This window comes from Dendropsophus ebraccatus, chromosome 2, assembly GCF_027789765.1.
Source record: "Dendropsophus ebraccatus isolate aDenEbr1 chromosome 2, aDenEbr1.pat, whole genome shotgun sequence".
Taxonomy (NCBI): domain Eukaryota; kingdom Metazoa; phylum Chordata; class Amphibia; order Anura; family Hylidae; genus Dendropsophus; species Dendropsophus ebraccatus.
In genome coordinates, this window is record NC_091455.1 from 189,596,331 (window position 1) to 189,614,202 (window position 17,872).

General features: G+C 42.0%; 1 protein-coding gene across 3 annotated transcripts in view; it reads left to right on the forward strand.

Moving 5' to 3' along the window:
* The window catches only part of WDR37 (WD repeat domain 37), a 110,028-nt gene that overhangs the window by 42,396 nt on the left and 49,760 nt on the right, over positions 1 to 17,872 (forward strand). For all 3 annotated transcript variants that reach the window (XM_069958925.1, XM_069958926.1, XM_069958927.1), the window contains 3 exons: positions 9,531 to 9,627; positions 10,960 to 11,055; positions 15,897 to 15,961. In XM_069958925.1, coding sequence (XP_069815026.1) covers positions 9,531 to 9,627; positions 10,960 to 11,055; positions 15,897 to 15,961 — 258 coding nt within the window. The remainder of the gene's footprint in view (positions 1 to 9,530; positions 9,628 to 10,959; positions 11,056 to 15,896; positions 15,962 to 17,872) is intronic.

The window sequence follows — 17,872 nt, forward strand, 5'->3', positions numbered from 1 at the left end:
GCAACATACGGTAAGGTCCTTAACTTGCTATCAATATAAGGGATTTGAAACTCTGTACCAATGGAACTCCATTTACTTTAATGGTATATCTTAAGAAATTAATCTACACAGTATTTTGATTAACTAAAATGTTACTTAGAGGGACGGTCCCTCTAAGCTGTTATTCCAGGAGAGCTCCATGATGTATCACCATATAATCTTGTACATCATCTCTGAAATGGCAGGAGGAAGTGTGTGTATAAATAAATATATATTTTTTAGCTAGGATAGGCAGCTAGACATAGAAGAATCGAGGTCCCGGCTTATCCCCTTCTTTGCCCTTTTTTGCTTCCATGTGATATGCGCAATAATTTAATCAAGTCGGAAATCCCAGATGTGACCGCAGTGATCAAAGGCTTGGACTTTCCGACATGACAGCTGTTCCTTTTCACTAAACTTGCTGCTCTTTTTAATTTTCTTTCTGCAGCGCTTATGTCTAGTGTAGATCTTTTACAGTAAGTCCGCAATCAATTCTTCTTAACCTCCTTGACTTGAGTAATTCATGTCCTTGTAATCTTTAACCTCTTTGTTGACTGATCGCTCATCCAGCTGCTAAGCGATTGCCTTAAGTAGATCTATGTAAGCCCAAGTATATGGAGAAGGCGCACTGGCTTTCTAGGCAACACTGTGTGATCATATGACCTGAGCAGAATTTAAGGGAACGGTTAGCCTTTCTTATACTTACAATTAGTTTCGCACATACTTGCGCATACTTTTTCTCTACATAAATATTCTACTTTTAGGCTGTTTCCACATCTGTACATTAATGGGAAAGGCAGCAGTCTATATAATGATCATCATTATTAGCGGCCATCTATGCTACGAGACGGCCGCCTTCCTTCGCTGTGTTCCCTTAGAGGGAACATATCCTTAAAGTGATACTTTGAGGGAATTTATGCTGCCCTAACTGAGAGCTAAATATTGTTCAGGGAGAGAAGCCAAGCTTTGTTATAATTAGGTTGATATGATTTGAAGCAGGATTTGAGTAAATCCATTTTTCGATCGTTGCCTGCAATTACACAATTATGGTTTAAATTCAAACGATATAACGATTTTTCACACGATAATCGTCCCATGTAATAGGGCCTTATTAGTTTGTATAGATAAGGCAGGGTTCACTTGGAAAGGTTCACCTGCTGGCTCAGACTACACCGTTGACATCACAAATAGTCCATGGTGAGTTTCCTCAATCAGTTGGCTTAAGGCTGGCATTACATCTGTATCAGAGTTTTCATTCAAACCATTTAAACTTACTGTATATATGGCAAGATAGATTGAGAGTATTGCAGTGCTCTTTAAGATTTCCACAGTCTCTTCAAAGTTTACATGTGCTCTGCCTTGCCTGGGCTGTACAATTGATAGTAGTGGTGCAAGATACTGCCATTTTGCCCCATTCATCTCCATAGTAACAGACTACTAACAAAATCTTGTGTAGTCTGATCCTGCTTTCAGTTACATTTTCTTCACTCTGTCCTGTGTATCTGTAAGTAGGTTAATGTACATTTGCAAGAAGTATTGATGCAAAGAAGGGACCATGACCCAAATGTAAATGTAATTGTAAAACAAACTGGTGTCCCCTGCCCATAGAAATTAAGCTCTGATAAAATAAAAGTGATTGGTTGCTGTCGTCAGTTTTTACCAGTTTATACTGTTTGATAAATCTGGGCCTGTGACCTTTTGATCTGACTACATCGGTTGTAGTCTGTTACTATGGAGACCCAAATCTGCTTAGAAGCTATAGACAAAGATTGATAGATTTTTACATCGAAAGAATCTTTGCATTGTTTTTTACACATGCCAGCATAGTGTTCTGTGGAAAGGAAATTGTAAACTCCCTGACCTGTGATCAGACTGGTTCCCTGCGTCATTTGCTGTAATTACAGTATTCCTTTTTTTCTTTTTTACTTCTGATACCTTTCCTTGAAAGGAAGGCATCAAAAACCTTTCTTCATTGACGCTTCCGTTCCTTTTTCCCCTGGCAGTGAATTCCTTAATCTTACTGCCCTTGCAATAAAAAAAACTCTTCCTTTGATGGTGGTAGAATGATTTTCTTGGCATTGGTGTGGGCGCCCCCTGGTCTCTTCATTCCGCTAATTCCAGCACGTAACTCTGTGTCTGTAGAGAATAGCTGTCTATTGTATTATGTTTAATGTATGTCCGTCATTGCAAGTAAAACGTGCTATAATACAGGGCTTACTTTACTCGTCCTTTTATAATACAATTTATTCCTTTGTTGTCGGCTCCTATTTTTTATCGTAGTGGCTGCACAGCTGGTGAATACAGAAACCAAGGAAACAGAGAGGGCACTTTGCATCTATTTCTTGTACAGCGTGCAGTACCGTTTTTGTCAGTCCATCTTGGGGATAACAAAGTTATGGAAATGTGAAACCCATACTATTTATTTCTGGTAAAATGACTGACACAATGGATCTCTGTATATATGTCAGTTGCAATTGGTATATGTTATGTGGTGGATCCATCAAGACTCCTGTGATGGAACAGAAAAATGTAATTTGCAATGCAAATACTTCAACAGATCACATGGACTATACCTGAAAGACCGCATACTCTTTCTCTTTATTCTCTATATTGTAGAGGACCCCAGCAGTGGGATCCCTTGCAATCAGCTGTGGATAACTTCTTTAGAAGGAAATACCTCTTTAAATACTGGTTGTATATCCTTAGGACAGGCCATTAAAGTAAATCTGTTACCCCCCCCTCACCGCGTACTGAGCCTTTGACGCCACCGGATAGATATCAATAGAAGCATTCAGAATATACTATTGTCTATTTTCCTATTTTCATTAAAAAAATCATCTTTTATTTAAGCCGTGAGTAGAGTCCAGTAGGCGTGGCCTAGCTTTGCCCCACCCCACTGTGCTGTATGCTCTAGCCTTGCATTATCAGCGACATGCACTGTGCATACAGCATGGTGAGGCGTGGCTGTGTTAGGGCCCAGGGAACTATAGGCTCCTCCTTTTTGACATTCATCACGGCCCAAATAAGGTTTTTCCTTTACAACTTTAAAAACAGGCAACCAAGGATAAGTTGAATACATTAGTGATATCTATCTAGCAGAGCTTCCAGCTTGGTAAGTGATTGGGGGTGACGATAGGGTCTGACTCCTGGTGCCTTCACCAAATTCACCAGTGACAGTCAGTCTGATATTAATGGCCTGTCCAAAAGATAGGCAACCAGTACTTAAAGGGAACCAGTCACCTCCCTGAGGGAGCGTAACCTGGCCCCAGTACCTTATAGCTGCCAGACACAGCTCTCCCGTGTGGTGCCCAACAAACTCCATTGGCAAGCTGTGCCAGGCAAGTGAAACTGTCACCCCCTTTTTACATTCTGACTTCTCTACACAGGTGCAGTTTTTATTTTTTTATATCTTTTATTTTATATCATACGTCATGGTGCTTGTTCAAGTAAAAAGTGATCTTTTATCATCTGCAGATTGTGCTAAGTGGGCGGGGCTTTAGGCAACAGCGCCACCTAGCCCCGCCCACAGCACTATAGTTGGTCCGCCCCTTCGTGACATCATTGGCACATAGGCCCCACCTCCTCAACGCTCATTGGTATGGGCCAACCTAGAGGGGGTGGGGCCTAGACCTCACTGACCATTGGTCGGTGAGGAGGCAGGGCCTATGTGCCTATGACGTCATGGAGGGGCATGACCAAAGGCGCTGTGTGTGTGGCTAAGTGGTGCTGTTGCTGTGAAGTTGCGCCCACTTGGCACAATCTGCAGATGATAAAAGATCACTTTTTGCTGGAACAAGCACCATGACGTATGATATAAAATAAGGTATGAATACTGCTAAATTTACCCTTTACACCTGTGTAGAGAAGTCGGAATGCAAAAAGGGTGTGACAGTGTCCCTTTAAGGTACTGGGGCCTAGTCACACTCCCTTTTTAAAGCAGTATTCACATTTTGCGAGATCATTCCCTATCCATACGATGGGGTGATTACTAACTGGGGGTCCAATTGCTGGGGCCCCCTGTGATCTTGAGAATGGGGGTAAGAGTATGAGCCCTTCCAGTTTTAGTCCAAAAACCCTTACAATAAACCCGTATTTGTTTGAGCTAGCCATCTGTAGCTGGAGGAGTAATTTTTCATGCTGATATTCTGCGTGAAGTGTGAATTTGTTCCGATGAGGGGGTGTATCTTGGTAACGGGTTTAGCACCTGTTACACCTTTATTTCTATTAGCACTTGTTGCTTCTGCTCTGTATTTATGTACCACTATGAGTCACACGAGTTTTAAATAATTTTTGGATTGAGCGATGATCATAAAAGCGTCACCTGACCTTTACCGAACGGGAGAAGTCAGCAGCGCGGTCAGGATGAACTTGGAACAAGATCCTGTGCCGTGTTAAATTGCTTAGTGAAATCCTTTTGTGTATGCTGAGCTGATTTGTGTGCGTGGGGTTTATAGCGCTCGCTGTTTACAGTACCACCAGGTTTCTTCACTTCCTTTTTATGTCCTTTTTTGGCAGATTTTTTTGCTTGCTGCTGAAATTCTAGTTGCGAGACTTGTATCTCCAGAAAGTGAATAGAAGCAGATGCGGTGCAGGGGGATCACTATCGCTTTTGTTAATGTGATTAAACATGCATGATTTGCGGTATAAATGTTTAATGTGATTATGTCAGACAACCGGCGGACAGGGCTTAGAATACAGATTCGTTGAAGATTCCTATATATTAATATGTAAAGCAAGAGGCTGTTCATTGGGAATGTTGGAGCACAGGATCCACCCAACAATTGATGCCCAGTGGCACCCAACAAACCTCATTGGCTTTGGGGGACCTTGGGTTAATTCTGGTGTTTATTGTTCTGGCAAGAAGAAAAGAAAAGCTGTGTTCTTCTTGGGACACGGTCACAGATGAAAGCAACAGCGCCCCCCTTCTCTGCTAGACCATGTTGTGGTTGGGGACATTCATTGGTGCCTGTGCACGGTGGACCAGTCTGATGCTGACCTGATACGCATAGATATTCCTCCAATAGGAGACTATGGAAATGGGTGACATTTATCTTATGTGCATGGTGACTTAAAGGAGAAGTCTGGCAAAATTTTAATTGTATTGTATTGCCCCCCAAAATTTATACAAATCCCCAATATACACTTATTACAGGAAATGCTTATAAAGTGCTTTTTTCCCTGCACTTACTATTGCATCAAGGCTTCACTTCCTGGATAACATGGTGATGTCACTTCCTGGATAACATGGTGATGTCACTTCTTGGATAACATGGTGATGTCACTTCTTGGATAACATGGTGATGTCACTTCTTGGATAACATGGTGATGTCACTTCTTGGATAACATGGTGATGTCACGCCCCAACTCCTAGAGCTGTGGGGGCTGTGGCTGCTGGAGAGGATGATGGCAGGGGGACACTGAGGGACACAGGGCACTGGAGGGACACTGAGCATCCCTCTGCCATCATCCTCTTTAGCAGCCACAGCCCACACAGCTCTGGGAGTCGGGTCGTGACATCACCATGTTATCCAGGAAGTGACATCACCATTTTATCCAGGTAGTGACATCACCATGTTATGCAGAAAGTAACATCACCATGTTATCCAGGAAGTGAAGCCTTGATGCAGTAGTAAGTGCAGGGAAAAAAAACACTTTATAAGCATTTCCCGTAATAAGTCTATATTGGTAATTTGTATAACTTTTGGGGGGCAATACAACACTTTAGTAAAAATTTTCGCTGGACTTCTTCTTTAAGAAACGACTAGAAGTAAATACATTTTTTTTCCCATTGTATACTTAACCTAATATTTTGCATATCCGGCATAATCTGATTTCATTGGCACAAATGGGGATGTTCTCCTTCATGATTTCACATCGATAACAGGTGCAGCCGCCAGATGTTATCTGTGAAAATGAAAGGTGGAATCTGATTGGCTGCTAGGGGCAACTGAGCCAGTTTCACCATGTTTGATAAATCTCCCCCACTGTCCTTAAACCTCCTCGCTCCCCCACCCTACTTGATTGACTGTCAACTGGAAGCCAAGCCCTCTTTCCATCTTGCTCCTGTGCAGTGCAGAGGAATAGTGCAGGTGTAAGAAACAGGGCTCGGCTTCCAGCTGACCTTCAAGCAGGGACAGGAAGGGGAGATGTTACAGCCCTCAGCACTTTAGGGGCTTGGTAACGCCTCTTTGACACTTGGCACCGGAGAATAAAAGCATTTTATTCAGACTGATAGATGAAAGGGTCCATACCATGCAGCTTTTTGGAACGGGAGTTGCAGCTGACGGATACAAAGAATGGTTTCCAATGGATGCAGCAACATATAACCCACTCCATAGACTACATAGGCTAAATATGTAAATGACATCATATACTTTTACACACGTTGGTTGCTTTCTGGGTTTAGTGGTTGAGAAAAGTAGTGGAAAAGTGAAGCAGGAGTGGTGTTATACATTATACATGGGGGTTATGGGTAAATATCTAACATCCCTGGAGGTCTGTGGTGCCTTAGTTGTTAACGCTGATGTAATATATTGCTTTGGATGGCGCAGGGGTCAGTGGGGGTCTTGGGTTCAAATGAATTTTGTCAGGTTTTCTAGATTAAAGCAAATTTAAGGCCCACACAATTGCATATACTGACCGTGCACATGCACATGTGGTCAGATCCTGCAGTTGGTGAATTATTTTTTTTCTACGTGATGTACCTGATGTAGTTATCGCTGATACAGACAAGATATCGACTTCTGCTTGGTGCCATTTACTGCTGCATTAAGGCATGTAAAACACACGCTCTGCCGCTGAACATTGATGTACAAGGCAATATTGAATTTCTGCGGTGGACCTCGGGTTGAAAGCATTGGCTTCTTATAGATTTTAGATGAGGAGGGATTGTATGGAGCAGTCTGTGTCTGTGATCTGTAGGAATCGTGCTGTGCGCACATTATAGATGTAAATACTATAGACTATAAATGACTTTCTATCTTCTATCCATTCTGTAGAAGACAGACGGTCCTGCAGCATCAGTCACTTCAGGCTTTTTTTTATTTCTTTGACTATAGAACTGCCAGGAAATGTTTGCACTACTTAGCTGATCACTTTGGACAATGTAAGTTAAAGAGATACTCCACTCAAATATAACTTTTCAGTTTCTTTCTGCTTAAGACACAAAAGACTGTATGTAAGCTTTTCTCTCCCCCCTCCCCCCCTCCCTTCTGAGATTGCTGGCAAGTCCTTGGCAGGATTGATCTGCAACTTTGTAGCTTCTTTGTAATGCTGGGAGGGTTTTTCTAAGGACAGTTTGCTGATTCACTGTGATTTAATTCTCCCGGCATTAAAAAGTTGCAGATTTTTGTGTCTTTAGCAGAAAGCAGCAGCTAAGAACTGGTGGAAGGAGACTAAATGGATAATAGCAAGTATAGAATGAATTGTTAGTCTCGCCATGGGCAGCAACATATAAAGAGTTATGATTGAGTGGAATACCCTTTTAACCCCTAGATGACCCTGGGCGTACCTGTACGTCCAGCGGTGGCTATGGGGCGTTCAGAGCGGGACTGCTGCGATCCCAGGTGCTGCTTGTAGCCCGGCACTGCAGCTATTAGCAGGTGTGGTCCGATCGCCGTGCCCGCTAATTAAGTAATCAGAGGCAGCTGTCAAAATTGACAGCTGCATCTGAACACTTATTGCAGCCCATTCCCTGGTGTCTATAACTTGTCAAAAGTTTTATTTATAGACCTTCTTACAGCTATACCGCATATAATGCTGTTAGCAGCTCCTAATCTGCTAAAGCGTTCTCTTACCATACTTTGTTTGCCGTCCTCCTAGGGGCTATATGGGAGAAAATGTTTGTGTGATCTAGTCATCTGGGCCGAGCCGACCCGTAACTAGTCAGACAGGATATTGACTCTGTCTGTCAGTCATCCTGCAGAGCGCGCTGACAGGCAGAGAGCCGTGACTAGTTACAACCCAGATGACTAGTTCCCACCTGTCTCCCTGCAGCGTCCGCCGGAATAAAGCAGAGTTTCTTCTGTGTACCTAGGAGGATGGCACACAGGTAACACTTTAGCAGGAGGAAGGTAACACTTTAGCAGCTCTATTAGGAGCGTTACAATTGTTTATAGTTGTGATTGGTTCCCTTTAAGACTGATTGTTGCATCATTGTTTAATTTTTTATTGTATTATAGGAACTTAATATTGATTTGCTACCTATTACTAGCTCTCCTTATGTGGTCTTCTCTTGAAAAAGAGAAGGAAAACTTAAGGCACTTACATAGTTTGTTCTGGGTAATGTTTGTGCCTTCCTTGTGCTTGAGGAATCTTTGATTTATTGGGTATTCGACCTTCTTATTTGAACCCTCAGCGCGGGAGTCTGAAGAAATTACGTAAGAAGTAGTTCTGAGAAACAGTATGCACTTATTTAGCCTCTCATACTACGCTCCCAGCACCGACCACCTGCCCAAAGTCAACTTAGTTCCAGGTTTAAGAATGCAGTAGACTGATTTCAGAGTGTGTTGGAGCCTTTGCAGGTGTCTGATGCCTACAGAGTCGTTTTTATGACTTTTCTTTTGAGGAATACTCTACTGAGAACTATAAACATCTCTAACCTGGACTGTGTTAAAGTGTCACTGATATATATATTTTTTTCTGCAGTAATAATAGTAGGCGATTTTAAGAAACTTTGTAATTGGGTTTATTAGGCAAATATGCCATTATCTGCATTCAAAAAGACTTTCTCCAGGTCCCTCCCCCCCCTCCTCTCTCTCATTCACTGCTCATTATCAGGAAATCTTGACTCTTTTACATCAGTCGTGCCCTGTGTAACCTATGGAGAGGGGAGAAGGGAGATTAGTCAGCAGCAGAGAACAAAGGATTACACAGCGGGACCTGTGTGAAAGCTGGTATTCAGAGGTCAGTGCTGACTTCAGAGGACATAGCCCGGTGATGTAGCTGTAAATTAACTCTTTGTTGTCCTGTTTTGGTGCCTCATCTCCCTCAACCCTTCCCCTCTCCATTAGAGAACCATGAAGACAGGGGGAAGAGCTTCAAACTGCTTTTTCATGATAAAAATGCATTTTTCGGCTAATAAACCCAATTACAAAGTTTCTTGAAATCGCCTGTACTAAAATAAAATTAAACAACAGTGACACACTTTTTAGGATTACATTTTTGCTTTGAGGATTAAACACTCAATGAGCTAAAAGAGGGAAACCTATGTATATAAGTTATATAGTGTGTATATATGTGATTTAAAAAAGACTAGTTTTGTGCTTTACTTTTTGTCACCTTTTGTGTCTTCTACCCCAGTTTCTTCTATTCTTACCAGTCTTCTTCCCTTACCACCCGTGACATTCAGACTAAACGATCCATTGTCGTATTTGTGCATCTACTGTAGCATTATTACCTTCTGTCTGGCGCCCTCGATGAAGTGCAATCATGTTACTTATAGAACAATAGGATTCCCTTTAATATTCTAAGACAAACCACCAAGATTATGTTGTTTTTCCCCTCCTCTCTAGGATTCCAAGCTGCCGTCCTCTGTACGGAATACACTGTTGGAGCTCTTTGGGCAAATAGAAAGGGAATTCGAGAATCTCTACATCGAAAATCTAGAGTGTAAGTGTTCTCTGGACGTGCTACAACCTCACACAGACATACGTACACCCTAAGAAGAGACTTGTATAAAGTTTTACGGTTATTTTCATAGGATGGGTTCATGGTAGCTTCATATTTTTCCTGGCTGCTATAAAGAGACATTGTGTGGTCGGGTGGAATCTTTATCGGCACTCCCGAGAACTAGAAATAACACAGATAGGGAGGCTTTGATCTTCGGGCTTCACTTTGGTCTCTTTTTGAGGTTTTTTTTGCAGCTGTGAGAGTGTTTACTTTAAAACTAGTTTGCTTTTTCTTTAGTGAAAGCTCCTCATATCTTTACATCTTCCATCCAAATGGGTTTGGTCTACTTCATAGAGATATGGGTAAAAGTCGCCATAAATGGGAAGATTTCCACCTGATTTGAGAAGTATAAAGGTTTTTTTTTTTTTTTTAAATGAGTGATAGAGACCATTAAAGGGCATATACACCAATAGATATTGGGCAATGTTCACATTTATTACTGCAATACTGCTTTGTATTTAAGCCATGCTCTTTCATTTTAATGGACCGAACATAGTTTATTACTAATTTGGTGCATTTCTATGTGTATATGTGTTATTTTTTTTGTATTTCTGGTAAAAAAAAAAGACAGCATATGCTCATATACAGAATTATTGTAGTCATTAGTACAGTACATGAATAAGGCCCTTTAAGGCCAAAATGAATCCGCACCCTTTTTCCATTTTGCATTTTTTGTTTTTATAACGTAACAATAAAGAAAACTACTTTTTTTTCTGGAACCTTAACATGCTGGATATGTGTTCTTTTTTTTTTTTTTTTTTTTTGTCTTCTCTGAATACACTACATTTGGTCCAGTGAAATAAAAATCGATGAGAGGTAGTTAAGGGAAATTAAAAAAACAAAAGAAAAAAACATGACAGGCAGGGGGTAGTGAGATCATAATAAACAAGTTATACTCACCTGTCTCACGCAGCCTCTGGTTCCTGTGATGTCAGGGGCTCCACAGGAACTGCCTGCTCAGCCAATCAGTGACTGCAGTAGTGTCCTGGCCTCAGTCACTGATTGGCTTAGGAGGCAGCTCCTCTGGGCATATGACGTCACAGGAATCGGGAGATTGGAGTGGCAGCCCTACAGAGGCATTAGGACAGTGAAGTATAACTTGTTAATTATATTTATAGTTTTTATATTTTTTATTTTTCCTGGACTATCCTTTTCAAGGCTGTTGTGACCTTGCACTTTGAAAAATAAAGTCAAATTTAAAATGTTCCTGCTGCCAAAACTGAAGAACTGCGAGCCCTTCTGTTGCTAATGGCTTCTTTTGTTCTATTGAAGTGCGACGTGAAATAGACACATTGAATGAACGCCTGGCAGTAGAAGGACAGACAATCGATGGGGCTGAATTAAGTAAAGGTCAAATGAAAACAAAAGGTAAATAACCATGTCGTCAAACAAAATGTGATCTGAAGCCTAGAAAGCTATACTGGGATTATATGTAATCAGATACATGCAGATGATGCATTGTTGTTTCTGGTGAGTACATAATGGGGCTGGTCTTCTAGTGTAAACATATAAGTGGAACAGTGTTATGAAGGTGGGGGTGGGGGGGGGTTAGATTTTTTTTTTTTTTTTTTTTTTTTTTTTTTGGTTAGTGAAGTAGCCTGGATTTTTCCTTTTTTTGATTTTATAGTGTAGAATTGGCTGCTCTTACCTTATTTATACCTGCTTCTTTTGATTCACCATTTATTGTTTATCTGCCATCGTGATTCCTTCTCCTAATGCAGGCTACATTCCCAATGATGCCAATCACTTTGCACAGATGACAAAGTCTCATAATTGTATTTGTTCTGAGTAATATTGTAATGCAGCAAATGATAGATCCGCTTCTGTTCCCTAACTAGAGTCTCTGTGTAACCCTATGAGACGCAGCTTCAGCCAGCCTTGTGAGGGATCCTCCATGTCGGCTCTAAAAGCAGGAGACTGAATGAGTGTTAAGCCATACCTTATAGCAATATACTGGGGATTCTGAATACAGCAAGTAGTAGAGAAAAACAATTTAAGGGTTCAGTGGGTTGTGTAGTTATACAATTATTCACTGTGGGGACTTGCCTACTATATCACTGCACTCCTGGTCTATTTAGAAAGAAGACATGATCTATTCAGCAGCACACTGTACATAAAGGGGTCTGAGACTTGCCATGAGGGATTTGATAGTTTGTGATGTAATCTTATAGTATACTTGAAGCCAGCCACACAGGGGATATTTACATCATGTCTACACAGAAGAGTCTGTAATTTATTGGGGGTCCAAATGGGCATCACAAGACCCATCCGCCATAATAAACAGGCTCACTATGTGTTGGATGAAACTGAGCAGGGATGACATAGTTACACTGCAGAAATAGTTAGCTTTATAAAAAAACAAAAAAAACTTTTGACATCTGGCAAGTTTTGATTTGTCAGGGTCTGAGTGTTCGGACCTGCTTATCTATAGATATAGCCTATGCAGTTATTTCTCTGTGGTCAATAGAGCGAGACTGCAATTGCAAGTAGCTGGGGAGAGAAGTGCTTACCTGTGTGCTTCTCCTGGCTATATCTTCAGATCAGTGGGGGTCTGACCAATCAAAGCTTTGACATGTGTCTGCAATGTGTCTAAAGTTTTTTTTTTTTTTTATAATGACAGGGATATTTTAGGTAGAAAGGAAGCGACCTCATTGTGAACTATGTTATGCATGGAGGACTCAAGAGGAAACCGCAAGAAAGCCACAGGCCGTCTACCTCTCATACATGACTGTGACTGTCGAGACACAGTCCTATCAGCTCTGATGCATATATTGTTGGACTGACTTTTCACATTTCATTGAGATTTCTTAAATCATGACTTTATTGGGGACATTTAGGAGTAACGGGTTAGAGGGTCCAGGATTAGAAACCGCTACCTCTTGCAAAAACAACGCCACCCCTGTCCTCAGGTTGTGTGCGGTATTACAATACAGCTTCATTTACTTCAGTGGAACACAGCAGAAAAATCCACCCCCAGTCTGAGGACAGGAATAATACGGTTTCTGGAGGAAAGCGGCTATTCTGGATAATTCCTTTACGTGGAAATGGCACTTTAAACAATGGGTTATCGCAGCATCTTCTGTTCTAGTAAACAGTCTAGTTGTAGTCTTGTGAGGCTTCCCAGGTCTAAGACCTTAACTCACCATGTATTCTAATATTATTATTTATTTATAAAGCTCCCTTAATTTCAGAGCGCTATACAGGCGATGGGGGTAACAAACAGGAACATTACAAGATCAAAACACATCACATGAAGACAAATGAAAGACTGGTACTTGAGGAGAGAGGACCCTGCCCGCGAGGGCTTACAATCTATAAGCCTCAATAAAATGTCAATTTTCCCCATTCTAGCCGAGCCTCACCCCCAGCACAATACAAGTCTGTGCAGCAGGCTGAGGTAGTGTATGGTATAGAATATAATCATTCTATGACCATTACTGCACACATGGCTAATTCATTGATATAATAGTGAACTGGACAGAAGGTAAAGCATCTAGGGTCTGGAAGAAGAGAAATACATCCGAAAGTAAATAAATCCAAGAAATACATAGGAAAGTAAATATCATTATATGAAGTTAGAGTTAGGCTCCTATATTTAGTGTTTGTCCAAAAATAAGACCTAGCTTCATCTCGCAGGCTTAATATAAGCCCTACTCCAGATATAAGCCCTAGTTACAGTCAGCTGACCAGATCCCTGACACTGTGTGGCTGAGCATCAGCCAATCAGTGCCAGACTTGTTAGGCTCCACCCCCACCTGCTCAACACACAAGCTGCAGGGGAGGCAGGAGGGGTAAGAAGATGCACAGTAGGGGACACAGAATATGGGGAGACGGAGGGTACATGGGCCAAATGCAGAGCAGGGAGGGATAAAGTATGAGGACTACCTGCAGAGGAGGATGTATACAATATAGGGGGAAAACTACTGAGGAGAGAGGGAGGTGTACAGTATGGGGAATACCTGCAGAGAGGGGGGTGTATACAATATGGGGGAATAACTATTGGTGGAGGGAGGTATACAGTATAGGGGAACGACCACAGAGTAGGGGTGTATACAGTATGGGGGAACAGCTACAGAGAGAGGAGGTATACAGTATGGGGGAAGAACTACTGAGGCGAAAGGGAGGTTTACAGTATGGGGGAACGACCACTGAGTAGGGATGCAAATAGTATGGGGGGGGGGGGAGGTATACAGTATAGGGGAACAGCTTTAGAGAGGGGGATGTGTACAGTATGGAGGAAGAACTACAGAGCTATAGGGGGGGGGGGTTATACAGTAAAGAGGCCTAACAGGAACACACAGTATAGGAACCTAACATGAGTTGGGACATACAATATGGCGGCTAACTACCGTATAGAGTGTAGGGGGCGTACTGTTGTTTTTTTTTTTTCCCCCGAAGATAAGATCTACCCCGAAAATAAACCCTAGCCCTTTTTTCTTTCAGAGATAAAAAAAATAGTATAAGCCCCTGGAAATTCTGGAAACTTTGAGCTGCTCACTTCCCTGCCAGTGTACCTGCAGGCCCAGGATCCTCTATGTGAATAACCTTGTTGTAGATAACCTGCTGTACTTGTCACCTGAAAGTGACAGTTTTGGCAGGCAGTCTTGTCACTTAGGAAGTGAAAACATCATAACACGTTGTGTCACCGATGAAGCCGGCGTTTCCTGATGGTATGAGTCACTTATCAGTATGGCAGTCATACTACTGAACTAGTGAGAGTGTAAGAAATATCATTAATAATACTCCGCAACAGTAATATCTCCACATAAGATCTAGGGGGCTGGCAGGACAGAAAGCACACCAATGACTGACACATGTAACTATAGAACGGAAGATTGGAATTGTGTATGGCAATCACACAACAATAATATAAGCAAACCTGTAACCACGATATACATACAGCCAAGGCCCACCAAAACAAGTAAGGGTTAGCCCAGCTAGTTTGGCTGTTTTAGGCTTCCCCACTGCAATTCAATCAGGCGAGAAGGTGCCAATGAGATAGTGGTATGTGACCTCTATCTATTAGATTTTTGCTGGAGTACCTCTTCAGGATATGCCTATTTCTTTCAAATCTACTGGTTTCAGAAAGTTTTTCAGACTTGTAATTTACTATTTAAAAATCTCAAGTCTTCCCATAGTTATCAGCTGCTGTATGTCCTGCAGGATGTGGTGTATTCTTTCTAGTCTCACACAGTGTTCTCTGCTGCCACCTCTGTCTGAGACAGGAACTGTTCAGAGCAGGAAAGGATTTCTATGGGGATTTGCTGCTCCTCTGGACAGTTCCTGACTTGCAGAGGTGGCAGACTGAAAAGAAAATACCACTTCCTGCAGGGCATACAGCAGCTGATAAGTATGGGAAGACTTGGGAGACTATGGGAGATTTTAAAAAAGAAGTAAATTACAAATCTATATAACTTTCTGAAACCAGTTGATTTGAAAGAAAAAAAGATTTTTGCTGGATAACCTCTTAGGGTGCATTGTACACTATGGGCAGACAAACTTGCAGTGGGATGCACATCCCGATGTGAGTATGTCCGCAGCCCGCCCTGTTACCCCCCCGCCACTGGAGCGAACTGATTGGCCGAGCGGGATGTAAACATGTCGGGAGCAAGCCAGAGCGGGGAGAAGGTGATGTATACGCTCCAGCGGCAGGGGGTTAACGGGTCGGGCTGCGGACAGACTCACATCGGGATGTGCATCCCACTGCAAGTTTGTCTGCCCATAGGGTACAGGGCAGGGATCTGCAGCCGATCTCGCTGCAAATTCCCAGCGAAAAATCCGCTGTGGATCCGTTGCGTGTGAATGCACCCTTAGGGTGCCTTCACACCTACCGTATCGCAGCAGAAAATCCGCTGCAGATCCGCAGCAGATTTAACTAAATGAATGAACACAGCATCAAATCCGCACTTACAAATCTGCTGCGGATCCACAGCTGATTTGACAGTGCGTATTTAATGCTGTGTCCATTCATTTAGTTAAATCTGCTGCGGATCCGCAGCGGATTTTCTGCTGCGATACGGTAGGTGTGAATGCACCCTTAAACTTTTTTTTTTTTTTTTCTCTTTTATCCCTGGATGTTACCACCCAGGTTTCTCTTAAAGGAATTGTTCTACCAGCCCATCAATGTATTAATCGGATAACCATTCATTTGATGACTGATATAGAATACTACTCAAAATAAACTGAGTGTTTTTTGTTTGTTTTTGCAGCTAGTCATAGTACAAGCCAGCTGTCACAGAAGTTGAAGACCACCTACAAAGCATCAACTAGCAAGGTAAACCTGGGCTGTGGTATGTAATAAGGGGGTGCAGTGCATGCACATGTGAGTTCAGGAGTACCATCCCCCCTTTCATCCTTAAATACTATGAAATGGGAACGTTACTCAGCTCAGTGGAGCACATTTCCTCTTAGAATATTTCCTCTTTTACACTGAGCTTGGTTCTGTTCCCGTTTTAGGTAATGTAAGGGATTGTCTGGTGTGGAAAATGCAAATAACCTCTTGGGGAATTCTGGGTAAATAAAGGAGGGCCCTCATGCATGACCCTCATCAATTAAATTGTCCTGTTTTGGAGGACCCTCCACCACATCAAAGTGCACAGATAGAGTAATCCATAGCTATACGACGTATTCTATTGCTTTGTGTCCTGCATTTTCAGACAACCTCATAAGGATCACTGCTTAAAGTTGCCAAAATGCTAAATCTTTATGTTCTCTTGTGCTTGGTGTAGCGCTCACATTATTTCTCAGACAAGGCACGCCGGTATCGCAACTGCAGAGTGCGAAGCTGGGAAATATGGGGTGGCGACTCCTGGGTAACTTCTCTGTTTCTCTGTGTGCATGTGTGGATGTGATGAGTGCCTAATACTCAACAGGGGCTTAGCAACCTCCAGCCTCAATGGTGCCCCCTGCTGACTGAGTTGGTTTTTTTCTGGATAGTGTTAGCTTGCTTACCCCTGATATAAGGGACTTGACATCTAATCCTAAGAGGCGTCATATCTATCAACTGTGTCCTTCAAAAGTCTATGGTCTGCACAAGGATCTGATGGATGGAGCTGATGTAAATTGCACTGACTTACACAGACACCCTCTCCATTTGAGCATATTGCCACCTTCTGGAAAGGGACCAAACAGATGTACAAGGGGTGCAGACCATCTAGGAGCTGAACTATAATGCACCTTACATAAAAGACGTGAAATAGTCATAGGGCTGCTGCAATGATCAGCGCATTGGTCGCTAAGCCTTTCTTTAGATCTAAGAGTTAGAATACTTCCTTATCAGTAACTGAATGTTAGTGGAATTCTAGATCTCTATCTATCTATCTATCTATCTATCTATCTATCTATCTATCTATCTATCTATCTATCTATCTATCTATCTATCTATCTGTGTATCTATCTATCTATGTATCTATCTATCTATGTATCTATCTATCTATGTATCTATCTATCTATGTATCTATCTATCTATCTATTTATCTATCTATCTTCCTCAGTAAAGCTCTCTATAAACATAATATAGTCATCGGTCAAACACCCCCTTTATCCTATGTCCTCAGCTCAACCAAGTGTGTCTAGCACTGTAAAACACAGCAAATTTTAATAGAATAAAAAGACCAGATACCTTCAGCTCTTTAAAATTCTTTCATGCTTTATTATAAATCTTTTAAAAAAACGGAGCGTTTCAAGGTCATGGTACCTGAGTCTATGTTAATCCAAGTGAGGCATCTGACTTAGCTTTCTATCCCTCTTACAGTGTCAGAAATTAATAGTACAGGCGATTTTAAGAAACTTTGTAATCGGGTTTATTAGGCAAATAGGCCATTATCTCCATTCAAAAAGACTTTCCCCAGGTCCCCCCTCCCTCCTCCCTCTCATTCACTGCTCATTATGAGAAAATGTCAACTCTTTTACATCTGTCGGGCCCTGTGTAACCTATGGAGACGGGAGGAGGGAGATTAGTCATCAGCAGAGAACAAAGGAGTACACACTGGGAGCTGTGTGAAAGCCGGTATTCAAAGATCAGAGAGGTCAGTGCTGATGTAGCTGTAAATTAACTCTTTGTTGTCCTGTTTTGTTGCCTCATCTCCTTCCACCCCTCTTGCCTCATCTCCTTCCACCCCTCCCCTCACCATAGAGAACCATGAAGACAGGGGGAGAGCTGCATTTTTCGGCTAATAAACCCAAT